Here is a 13,077-nt window from a genome sequence, read left to right as displayed (position 1 = left end):
TATATTTGATCTCTTTACTTATTTTCGTGGCTATTCTCTAATTAGCATTATAAATTTATCTTAATATCTCAAATAAACCTTTTATTGACTTTTATAATCTAGATTAACGGTGGAATTTAATTTTAAGATTTTGCATCTACATTTTACACTTTTTTTTATATCTTGTATTTCAAAATTAAACAGAGTTTGTTCCGTAATTCTTTGAATGAGGGAGAGAGGGAGAGACCGGGTCGTGTTTGGGGAATAGTGAAATGTATTTTGTTTGGAAGTGAAGAAAGTAAGAAGAAAGTAAGAAGAAAGAAGAAGGTAGTTTCGTGGGAGGAGTGTGTGGATAATTGGTATGTATGACGCTGTGAAGAACTGCTTCTTCTATACCTTTCATTTTTGGGAGAGAGCAAAATGAGAAGAATTGTGAGAATGAATGATATCCACAGCACATTCACCCTCTCTTTCTTCCTCTTCATCGCTTTCCCATACTCCCACTCTCAATCACCGCCACCGCCTTGTGCTCAACAGTCATACATGTGCAACATAAACGTGGCCGCCACCGCCATCCTGAATCCTTTCTGGGAAGAGAGTCCAGCGTCTCAATGTAACGGCGCCCACCCATCATCCCAGCTCATCTGCTATGCTGCAGGTTATGAACATCAAAATTTGACGGTGAAGGATATCGACAACACCACTCACACCATGACAGTGGTGCCAACAGACACTGTCAAAGATGTTTGTTCTTATGATTTTTTTCCGAGTTACGAGAAGTTGAACAACACTCTGTTACAGTATTACACTTCAGTGCACAACGTCACCGTATTCTTGGATGGTTGTCCTCTTCACATCCCGAAATTCCCTTCAAAACGCAAGTTGAAGTGCGGGGATGATGCTGTGTATTATTTTGAGGAGGGATACAAGGAGGATGATCTGGTGAAGGAATACCCACTGCTTAAGGATTGCAAGGAGCGTTTGAGCCTGCCCACTGCGGCTCCTCTGGATCATTATGATGGAGCTGGAGTTCTGGAACAAGCTTTGAATGATGGGTTTCGGGTCTACTATCATCTTCCTCAACCTTGCTCAAGATGCAGCGAAAGTAACTGCGGGATCGATGGTTCCTATGAACATGTAGTTTCATGCGAATACTATTGCCCAGATCAACACTGTTCTTCTCCCCAAAGAAGTATGTCTTCTATCTTCTCTATTCCTCTCATATCTTTCATACAAAATCATGTTTTTAGCAACTCAGTTCCCACTTTGATGCAACAATAAGCACAGCAAATTGAGTGCAGTCTGGGAACACCTACAATTACACCATGTCCACCACCCACTTAACTATCAACACTTCATTTTTCATTTTCTTAAAACAATTCCTTTTCTTTCTTTTACAATGACTTATATCCTTCCTCCCACAGTTTCTTTCCACACCAACTCCCATAAAGCTTGGGTTTTCCTATTGTTCTACCTTCGCTTCATACACCCAAAAACCACAACACACTCCAATCACATCAATTTCACTTCGATTCTTGTTTATCAGTCTCCTGGGACACTTATGAAAACAATTTAAAAGAGGTTTTTTTAATTAAAAATTATAAGAAAGAGTATTTTGCTTACATTATTATTATTTTCTAAATCGTTTGTCATTTTAATATCATAATATTATGCTGTTAAACTTGTGTTGCTTCCTGCAAATACAGATTATTGGATTGGGTTGGATAAAACATATATGAGCTTTGTTATTTAGGATAACAGGATTCTGTCTAGCAGTGTTTGTTTAGAAAGTGAGATAAATGACTTTATTATTTGTCCATTTTATACCCATTGGTGTTCGAAGAGTACCCTTTCAAACCCCCGGACCGTGATGCATCTTGGGTTGATATATAGTGCCAAGTAAGTTATATGGGATTCCCGATCGAGATATCCCCTCTTTCACCCCAAAAGAGAATGACTCAATCATAAACATAAAAAAATTGGGGAGCGTGAAATGTAATGAAGTAAAATTCTATGATTTTTTAATGTCTAGCAGTGTTTGTTTAGAAAAAAAATTATGTAATGCTTCATCCAAATAGCCAACTGGTTTATGTAGTATCTATACAAATTAATTTATATCTTTTTATACATTAATAATTCATATATAATTAATATATAAAATTTGTTATTTTAAAGAAAAAATAAAACTTAATAAAAAGTAATCGTATGCAGCTTTATATATAATGATGTTTTTTTCCCTAACAAAACAACACACTCCAATTAACTTAAAATAAATAAATTCTACAATATTTGAACTAATATACTAGGAGATATACTAGATTTGTGTTGGTCGATTGAACATTTCGATCTTCAAGAATTTCTCTCTCCTCGACATCGTCATCATTGGAAAAGAAGTCACCGAATCAATTTCGCAATTGGCGTTTTGGCAATGACGTTCACTTTCTTCGGCGTGTTTCTGCTTCCATGGCGGTAGCGCTTCGAGGATCGGTCGACGTCTTCCGGAATAGAGCAGTGATGGTTCTTGCGTGAGGCCATGACCAGATATGGTGGTTAGGTAAAGTTCAGGGTTAGACATTGGCTTGATTCTCCGTTACCAAATAAACAAAGCTCGTTTTCATTTGTGAGAAGGAGGAGAAGGGGCACAACTCAAAGTGGTTATAGGGCTCTCATTTTCTTTCTCATATTTTTGTTTTCCCAAACTTAACTTCAAGACAATTAAGATAGTAATAGAATTTTAGTTATTATAATTAATTATGAGCTGAAATAAAAATATGCTTATTATAATCAATCATGAATCGAAAAAAAAAAGTAAATGGCTTGTAAGAAAAAAAACTCATTAAATTTTAACATTAAACTAACGAACAGAAATTAGGCGTCGTTGATGTGTAATTCATACTCTTTGGAACAGAAAATATTAACAGGAGATGATAGTATAAAAATTTATATAGAGAAATGTAATAAAAAATTGACTACAAATTATTCAAATAATCGTTGACCTAATTATTTGAATGAGGGAGAGACGGGGAGACCGGGTCGTGTTTGGGGAAAATTGAAACGTATTTTGTTTGGGAGTGAAGAAAGAAAGAAGAAAGAGGAAAGAAGAAGGTAGTTACGTGTGAGAGATGTGTGTTCATAAGTGCTTCTATAGCTTTCATTCATGGAAGAGAGGGAAATGAGAAGAAGTGTGAGAATGAATGAGATCCACACCACACTTGCCCTCTCTTTCTTTATATAAACGGTTGATACACGTTTATATCCTTTATTTCAAAATTGAATAGTCAGACTTTTCAAAGTTTGCTTCCTTATAGTAAACACCAATGTTTTATTTTAATAGCCATCAGTGTAGTTAAAAACTTCAGTTAGTTTGACTTATAAAGAGATTGTTGTTTTGTGCTTCATCTTTTTCATCACTGATAAACTAGGTCTCTCACAAGTTCCCCTGCAAATTAAGACCCCTCTGAGATTTCTATCATGCCTCATCCTCTTGTTCCACCTCCTTCTTCCCTCATCAGCACCCTTTTATTCTTCTCACTCTTGCTCCCAACATATGTGTCTAGTGATGCTGAAGGGTACACAGCATGTGAACCTTTTAGCTGTGGGAAATTCAACGATATTAGCTACCCATTTTGGAGTAAGGACCAGCAGGAGTATTGTGGGCATCCAAAGTTCAAGCTTGATTGCCAACAAGACAACGTGACAATTGACATCATGTCACAGACATTCCAAGTCATTGACATGGATCAAACATCTAAGGTTTTGGAGATTGCAAGGTTGGATTTATGGGCTGACCCTTGTACTAATGATTATGTCAATGTGAAGTTGGATCCTGGTTTCTTTAGGTACACTTCTAATGATGATGTGTACACTTTGTTTTATGACTGCGGTTCTCTTGGATATACGTCTGGTAGTGTGGATATTGAAGGAGCATTAGAATTTAATTGCCTCATAGATGGTGATCTTCGAGCTTCATACTTTGTGTTGAGTACTGAAGTGGCTAAGTTATCGAGTCTGGGGTGCAAGAACAGCGTCACTGTTTCTGTTCTAAGAGAGGCTGTGAAGGGTGTTTCGCTTGTGGGAAATGTTCTGCAAAAAGGATTTGAGGTTGAATGGAGTGGTGTGAATGAAAATCAATGTGATGGTTGCTCAAGATCTGGTGGGAGATGTGGACACAATGCATCTATGGGTGGATTTATGTGTCTCTGCCTTAATCATCAACCTGATGGTGATTCTTGTAACAAAATCCTAGCAAGGTCTCCAGAAGCAACACCAAGACTAACACCAGATCCGAGTATGCTTTCTTCCTTCTCTTGTTTTGATTAAATACTCCTACTATAATCATTTTCTTTTAGATGGTGGTATTCAACTTTTTTTAGGATCCAAAACCTTACATGCTTGTATAGAAACAAGTTGAGAACTGAAAAATTGCGTTTAGGATGTGAAAGGCCATAGAGTTATAAATATCAGCTTCTTAAATAAAATCATAACTGAAACGTAACGTGGAATCAAACAAGTTATTCATCCACTCTGGTTTAGGCAGATAGAGCTTCACATTCTAGACATGGAATGGATCTGTTAATTTGGTTTGTGTTAGGAAGAGTTGTTTGGTCAGAATAGTTCCCTTAGATTTTTTTTTCCTTCATTCTGTTCAAAATTTTATAACATAGATCGAACTATTGAAGACTGCGTTATGAGATAACGTGTCAAATTTTATAATGTCATATTTCGGTTCCCTAAGGGCGTGTTTGGCTTACGCTGACTTTTAAATATTAACAATGTGATGATAATGAGTTAAAAGTCTGCATATAACAGTAGGGTGCTCACAGTGTAAACAGTGAAAACAATACACTTTACATTCCAATAAATTAATATTTTATTTTATTTTTTAATTCAAAATATTATTTTATTATTATAAGTGTTTGTTAAGTATATGTCATCTAAAGAAACTTTTCTCATAAGAGTATGGTAATGGAATGTGGCATTTTGGTGATTAGATGTTAAAACTCAGTATTTTCATGGAAAGATTACAGGCACAGTTACCTAACAAGCTGTACTACTTTTTTATTATATTTCTCCAATGAACCACTTCTTTGCAGTTGAATGCTTGATTCCAAATAAGTGATTCCATTGCTTTGTCCCATATAAATTTGGATGATCCATTGTGGGGGCAGCATCAGCAGAGAAGTGGGGCATTGTAAATCAACACCCAAATTAATAATTTGTTAAGTGTGAAGAATGATACACAATGTGTTTTCTTATCTGCAACAGCTCATGCAGCTACTTGACTAACAACTAACACAAATTTTTGCAACATGTAACTCTTCCCTTGATGATGAACGCTGATGTGTTTATATACCTACATCTTACAAGCAAAATAGAAAAAAAAAACTGCAGAAACATTAAATAACAACTGAAAATTCTTAGTTGCCAACTCCTACATGTGGGTGTTTCTCTTAATCCCAGAGGTGGATTCTTCGTATGAAAGGAGTGAGTTGAAAATTATGGGTTTGAGCCTTGAGGTTGAGTATGAAAAGTGAAGCAGCATGATGGTCTGAATTTGATGAAATGGTGTGTTCTGATTCTGATTTTCCTACAACTGTTCTTCAATAGGCGTGTAAATGTTCCTTCTTGGTCAATGACCTATATATGTTTTTCTTCATTGCGTGTATAATGGTTGAGATTTGAGAGATTGGTTGATGAATGACCTCTTAACGTAAAGTTTCCATCATAAAGAACGACCATATTTCCTTTCACATGCTTCAGGCTGCTTATAAACACCATCTCATGCATTTATATCTATACGAATAAACAAAATTAGAATCGTCTTGACAGAGGGTGTGGGTCACAAATTTTATAAAACGTCACAAATTTGAGAAAATTGGACAACTTCAAAACAGAGCAGAGACCTAGAACAAAGGAATTTACGAAGAAAAACCTAATTTTCTAACTGAGGTTAGAACTAAAGTAAGAAACAGAAATTAGGCGTGGGTGATGTGTAATTCGTACTGTTTGGAACAGAAAATATTAAGATGAGATGATAGTGTAGAAATTTATAGAGAAATGTAATAAAAAAATTGAGTAGAAATTATTCCAATAACCGTTGACCCAATTCTTTGATTGAGGGAGAGAGGGAGAGACCGGGTCGTGTTTGGGGGTGAAGAAAGTAAGAAGAAAGTAAGAAGAAAGAAGAAGGTAGTTTGGTGAGAGGAGTGTTTGGATAATTGGTATGTATGACGGTGTGAAGAACTGCTTCTTCTATACCTTTCATTTCTCTGAGAGAGGGAAATGAGAAGAAGTAGGATAATGAATGAGATCCACACCACACTCACCCTCTCTTTCTTCCTCTTCATCGCTTTCCCACACTCCCACTCCCAACCGTCGCCACCGCTTTGTTCTCACCACTCGTACATGTGCGGCATAGACGTTTCCGCCATCTTCGATCCTTTATTGGGGCAGATTCCACCGTCTCAATGCAACGGCGCCGACGCATCTTCCCAGCTCATCTGCTATGGTCGTTACGGACCTCAAAATTACACGGTGAAGGATATGGACAACACCACTCACACCATCACAGTGGTGCCGACACACACCGTCGACGATGTTTGTTCTCCTGATTTTATTACGGTTTACGAGAACTTCAACAGGACTCTGTTACAGTATTACGCTACAGTGCACAACGTCACCGTGTTCTTCGATGGTTGTCCTTCTGACATCCCGAATTTTCCTTCAGAACGCAGCTTGACGTGCGGGGATGGTGTGTATTATTTTGAGGAGGGATACAAGGAGGATAAGATGCTCAAGGAATACCCACTGCTTAAGGATTGCAAGGGGCGTTTGAGCCTTCCCACTGCTGCTCCTCTGGATCACTATAATCAAACAGAGGAAATTCTGAAGGAAGCTCTGAATGATGGGTTTGAAGTCTACTATGGTCTTCTTCCAGATTGCAGAAGATGCAACCAAAGTAATGGAAGTTGCGGGAGCGATGATTATGTAGTTTCATGCGAATACTATTGCCCAGATCAACACTGTTCTTCTCCCCAAAGTAACGGTACGTCTTAAATCTTTTCTATTCCTCTCATATCTTACATATTATTCCAACAAAATCCTCTTTTTAGCTACTCACTTCCCACTTTGATGCAACAATAAGCACAAAATTAGCACAACAAATTGTGTGCAGTCTGTGAACAGCTGCAATTGGACCAACCCGCTCTTACTCCCATCATCCTCAACAGTTACATTGTTTGTCAATCTCAGTTTTTTTCCCTTACAAAATTGGTGCCAAAACCAAATCATCCACTTATTCAGGTCTTTCCCCTGCTAGCTACGGACCTAGGATAAGGATCTTAAATTATTGTTTGTTGTTACACCCTTTTATTAGATATCATTTTTTATTATTAAATATAATTATATAATATATAGATTATATTTCTGTATCATTTTAGATTATTAAGAGGTAAACTTTAAGTCTAAGTCAACTCCGTAAAGTCGACTCATACCTTCACGCTGAGAGTGATAACTGATAGACTCGAAAATGATTATAATTTCATATTTTCAGAAGTAGACTTTAAGACTAATTTAATCCAAAAAAACCGACTTAATGAAATGAGGTTTACACCTATTTAAATATTACGAAATATTTTCATCTTTAATCGATGTGATAGTTGATGTGATGTGAGATCGAAGAGAGATAAGATTATCTATATTTTTGTATTCTTATTTGTATTAGCTTGTTAAAATATTTCTCTTTATACTTTTCATACCTTTCCAATCATAGGATCCGGTTCCTCTACTTATTAAAAATATTTACGACAACAACTTGTTCAAACATTTCCACATGAGACCTTCAAAATTCAACCAATGTCTTCTTTTTTTATCACAGTATCAATATTGCTAAATTTAGGACTTTCGTCAAAATAATTCTGACAACAACTTTTGCCTAACAAATCACTCCCTTTATTATAATTAAAAAAAAACATCATAGGTGATTGATTTATTGCATTTGAATTCATCCCAAACAATTGACAACATTGTATTTTATTTATTGGCGTCAAATCTGAGTTGAATTCCAACATTAAATATAAATAGATAAAAAGTACAAAAAAAAGGTCTTAAAATTTTAGATTCAAGGTTTGTAACTCCGATCTTTTCTATGGATTTGCTCCAACAATTATCCTATTAAATTTGTATAATTCGTTTTGAAGGGTAGTCCCAACATTTAAACTAATACGAGAATCACTATTTTTTTTCGTATTATTCGATTAATATTTTTTAGGCATACTTATATAATTTATGTTTAATCTTTTAAGCATTTCTCCTTGATTTTATTAATTTCTACTCATTGTTTACGGATTTCCAATTATAATTTTCACTTTCTTTCATCATTTCTCTTTACCATGAATTTCTTTTTTTTCGGTTTATAATTACTATATACGTTTGTTGTCTCTTTAATCCAGTTCAAATTGAAAAATATTTTTAAAGTTAATAGTCTAAATAAAAAAATTCCAAATATGTTTATTTTTTATTTACTTTTTATTTTCACTCATACAATATTTCATTAAAAAAAACTCCTTAAATTTGTCAAGTATGTGTTTATAAATTGTTATTGCTTACCCACAGAAACAAAAATGGTGTTGTTGTCCCTTCACTACATTTCCATTGTTGTTGTTTTTTTTTTTTGTTTTTTTTATTTCTCTTCCCTAAAATTCCTTTAAATTCCACTGTTGATTCTAGTATCTTGCACATATAATTTTGTGCTAACTGAATAAAAAATCACGTCATATTAGTCTTTCCATTTTATTGTTCTTCTTTGTATAATATTTCTCTTTAACTTTCTCTCAAATGTTGTAGGTCGATTAAATATCACGAGGAAAATCAGCATAGGTAATAATCAAATTCCCTTTCATACTTATTGTTTTGTTATGTTTCATATATACATATATATTGTTGATTTCTTGAAAACACACTATTTATTAGTAGTTTAAAAATAAGTAAGAATATTAAATTCATGCTCTTAGCTTGCAAAGGTGGTTCGGCAAGATTAACTCTTAATAGAGACAAGAGCCTTCAAAACATATATTATTTTATAGTTGAAAATTAGTTGGGTAAGAAAAAAGACTGGTTGAACAGGAAATTATACTAGTTAGGTTAGTTTTTCTTTTTTAATATTTTCACGGTTTTCTCTTAAAAATCTGGGTAAAGCAAAATAAGAACTTGTTTATATGGTAAGTCAATATCCTTGTTTATCTTATTTTTATATTCCTTGCCTTGACCTTTGTTCTTTTAACTTTTTTTTTCACAAATCCAACAAAGGGTTTAAAGATTAACAACTTTTACAGGTGCAACAGTTGGAGTACTCACGATATGCCTAATGATAGGCATAATATGCTGTAGAAAATGTATGTCATTAATAGGAAAGGTAAAATTTCGGATGACTAATGAGCAAGATGTTGAAGTATTCTTAAAGGATCACGGAACTCTAGCACAAAAGAAATATAAATTTTCAGAAGTCAAGAAAATGACCAATAACTTCAAAGTTAAACTGGGTGAAGGTGGGTTTGGTGTTGTATACAAAGGAGAGATACGCAACGGTTACCATGTGGCTGTAAAGATATTAAGGACATCAAAAGGAAATGGCAAAGACTTTATCAATGAGGTTGCTAGCATCAGTAGAACTTCTCATGTTAATGTTGTTCAACTTCTTGGGTTTTGTTTGGAAGGAAAGAAGAAAGCCCTTATTTATGAATTCATGCCTAATGGTTCCCTCGACAAGTTTATTGGTAATAAGGGACTAGAAAACACTTTGTCATTGAGTTGGGATAATCTGTTACAGATTGCAAAAGGGATAGCCAAAGGACTAGACTACTTACATAAGGGATGCAACACTCGAATTTTACATTTTGATATAAAACCACATAACATTCTTTTGGATGAAAACTTTTGTCCCAAGATATCAGATTTTGGGCTTGCAAAACTTTGTCCTGGGAAAGAGAGCACAATTTTGGTTTCAGATGCTAGAGGAACAATAGGATATGTAGCTCCAGAAGTGTGCAACAAACATTTTGGTGGAGTTTCACAAAAATCTGATGTGTACAGTTATGGAATGATGCTACTAGAAATAGTGGGAGTGAGGACCAATATTAATGCAGAAGCCACTCAAACAAGTGAATACTTCCCAGATTGGATTTACCGCAAGTTGGAGCAAGACCAAGATTTGAGATTTGGAATAATAACCACAGAAGAAAAAGAGATAGAAAGGAGAATGATTACAGTTAGTTTGTGGTGCATTCAGACGTTTCCAAAGGATAGACCTACTATGAGTAGAGTAATAGAAATGTTAGAAGGACACATGAATTTCGAGGAAATGCCCCCAAAACCTATTCTTTCTTCTCCCACCACTAGATTGGTGCCAGAATGGACCACTAGTTCTTTGTACTCTGGATAGATCTTACCTGTTTTATGTTTTAGAAAAAATACTCAACATAATTATGTGTTGCACTTATAATATCTCAAATCAGAGTTTAATGTTGACTTCTATAATGTAGATTAATCAATGTGAATATTGATTTTATCTACATATGTATCACAATGATTAGAAATCAACATCCAATTTTAAATTTGTGTAAATAGATATATAAATAAACAAAATGAGAATGATCAAAGTATTTCTAATAGTTGTCTTGACATAGGGTGAGTCACAACTTTAATAAAATGTCACAAATTTGAGAAAATTGGACAGCTTAAAAACAGAGAGGCCTAAAACAAGATAATATTAAAACTAACAAATTACAACAAATGAATTTATGAAGAAAAGCCTAATTTCCTTAGATTTTAACTTAGGTTAGAACTTAAGTAACAAAAAGAAATTAGGTGTCCCTAATGTGTAATTCATACTCTTTGGAACAGAAAAAATAAACATGATATGATATTATGCAAATGTATAGAGAAATATAATAAAAGAATTGAGTACAAATTATTCAAATAAGCATTGAACTACGAGGGAAAAGAAGAAAAACAAAAGTAACCAATCGAATTGATTGGTGGTGAGAAATTAAGATTTTGGAGTGAGATTAATTATTGAGAAATGTGATGAATGTTTTGTTAATTATATAGTATTTGGTGAAATAAATGGAGAGAGAGTGAGTTTTGTGAATATTGAAATGTATTTTGTTTGGAATTGGAGAAAGTGTGAGAAGGTATGGTATGTGTGAAGAAGTGCTTCTATAGCTTTGATTAGCATCTTGTGAATGATATTAAGACTCGTGATGATGATGATTCTGTATCTAGTTCCAGGCATATTCTCACATTGTATTAGGAAATATTTTTTTCTTGGATTTTCGATCATCGTTTTTATCATTATCATGATTCTTACTCATATCATGGAGTCTTGTTATAAACTACAACCCGATTTTACATTGAACGTCAAATATCAATTTGACTCAATTAATTTTGTTTCTCATACAAAATTCACGTGTAGCATCTAAACAAAGTAAACCACAAAATAAGAATTAAGAACAATTGAATATGGTAATTACAATGAAAACTATTCTTAATTCATACGATACCAGAAAACCATGAAATAGAAACCAATTTTTAGATACCAAAATAATTAATTGCCATAGTAACTAAATTAGAAATCATTTTAGAAATTAAAACAAAAATTAATTTCTAAATTAGTTTCTATTATTGTTAAATAGTTTCAAGAAAATCATAAGATAGAAATCAATTTTTAGAGATCAAAATAATTAGTTGCAATAATAACTAAATTAGAGACCATTTTAGAAAGTAAAACAAAAATTGGTTTCTAAATGAGTTTATATTATTGTTAAATAGTTTCTAAATTAGTATCTAATTAGCAACCAAGGTTTTAACTACCAATTATTTAGTTTCTAAATTTGGTCTCTAAAACCTTGGTTATTAATTAAATACTAATTTAAAAACTATTTAACAATAATAGAAACTAATTTAGAAACTAATTTTTTGTTTTAGTTTCTAAAATAGTATCTAATTTAATTACTATTGCAACTAATTATTTTGATCTCTAAAAATTATTTTTTATTTTATAATTTTCTTGTAGTAATATTAACACATATTTTACTGACTAATAATGGGAAGTTACTCTAACTATTATTTACTGATCTTTGAGTTTGACTGCACCATTTTCCAGGTCTCGCTGTCTTCCCCTGCAATTATTAGGTAGGACTTTGATCAAAATCAGACTGAAGTTGAAATAAATTAGATTATAATTAGGAAAAATATTTTAAAATATATGTACATTAGTAATAGTAATTAAAATAATTTGGATAGTTTAAATAATTTAAAATAAATATATATTACCATTTCGTTCAATGAATTTAAACTATTATATAATTAAATTGAATTTTCTCAAATTATTTTTAGGGTAATGATATTTTGATATCCTACTCCACTTTACACCCACAACAAAATATTAATATTTGTAATAAAAAAATTTTAAAAAAATAAAACAATGTTCTTAATGAAAATATAAATAAAATGTAAAATATTAAAACAATTTTTAAAATTAAAATAATTAAAAAAAATTAAAATATTAATATTTAGTGGAGTGTAGGGTGGAGCAATGAGTGTCAAAAAATCATTTTCCTTATTTTTAATAGTTGATTATTTCCTGTTTCAGTTTGAGAGAGTGAATAAGCACATTAACGAGTAGTGCTTTGGTAATTATATGCTAAAACTGAGGATTTTCGTTGATACCATTGCCGTGTTATAATTGAAAAGAAACAAGGAAAATAATAGGTCATCATTTATAGCGTTGAACTCAAACAACCGAGTGCTAGCATTTTCCCTAGTAAATTTGACCTGACTTTTTCTTTCAACTCTCCAATGGCTTCCCACACAGTTCAACTTCCTCTTCCATTACAAGAAAAAATAATTTTACCAAGAGATAAAACCTTTGTTAAATAATTTATTTAGAATTGTAGTATCTCCAGCTAAACCATTTCCGAGGAATGTGTTTTTTAAGGTTTTTTTAAACTTCAAGAAAAGTCTTTCAAAACCATCGTTAAATACTACAAGCTTAAGAACTTTTGTAAAATACCTTGGGTTTCAAAACATCGACAAAATACC

The 13,077-nt window shown here is 33.0% G+C and overlaps 1 protein-coding gene across 3 annotated transcripts; it reads left to right on the top strand.

Moving 5' to 3' along the window:
- The first annotated feature begins 290 nt into the window (after positions 1-290).
- On the top strand, positions 291-10,512 carry LOC150028149 (LEAF RUST 10 DISEASE-RESISTANCE LOCUS RECEPTOR-LIKE PROTEIN KINASE-like 2.1). 3 transcript variants are annotated; one of them, XM_090301627.1, is made up of 3 exons: positions 291-1,171; positions 8,824-8,856; positions 9,312-10,512. In XM_090301627.1, the coding sequence occupies exons 1-3, from the start codon at positions 400-402 to the stop codon at positions 10,415-10,417; spliced, it is 1,911 nt and encodes a 636-aa protein (XP_090157753.1). In that variant the 5' UTR covers positions 291-399; the 3' UTR covers positions 10,418-10,512. The 3 variants fall into 3 exon arrangements, with proteins under 3 accessions (XP_090157753.1, XP_090157752.1, XP_090157754.1); XM_090301626.1 differs by lacking the exon at positions 291-1,171 and adding an exon at positions 3,025-4,267; XM_090301628.1 differs by lacking the exon at positions 291-1,171 and adding an exon at positions 5,290-7,024.
- Positions 10,513-13,077: the final 2,565 nt, after the last annotated feature.

Source organism: Phaseolus vulgaris, chromosome 4, assembly GCF_051622355.1.
Source record: "Phaseolus vulgaris cultivar YP4 chromosome 4, ASM5162235v1, whole genome shotgun sequence".
Taxonomy (NCBI): domain Eukaryota; kingdom Viridiplantae; phylum Streptophyta; class Magnoliopsida; order Fabales; family Fabaceae; genus Phaseolus; species Phaseolus vulgaris.
The sequence above is the reverse complement of the archived record's forward strand: the minus strand, read 5'-3'. Positions and strand labels throughout refer to the sequence as shown.

Coding starts and splice junctions, on each gene's coding strand:
- LOC150028149 (XM_090301626.1), top strand. CDS start 3,451: ATGCCTCATCCTCTTGTTCCACCTCCTTCTTCCCTCATCAGCACCCTT. Junction 4,268..8,823: donor AAGACTAACACCAGATCCGA/GTATGCTTTCTT, acceptor CAAATGTTGTAG/GTCGATTAAATATCACGAGG. Junction 8,857..9,311: donor CACGAGGAAAATCAGCATAG/GTAATAATCAAA, acceptor CAACTTTTACAG/GTGCAACAGTTGGAGTACTC.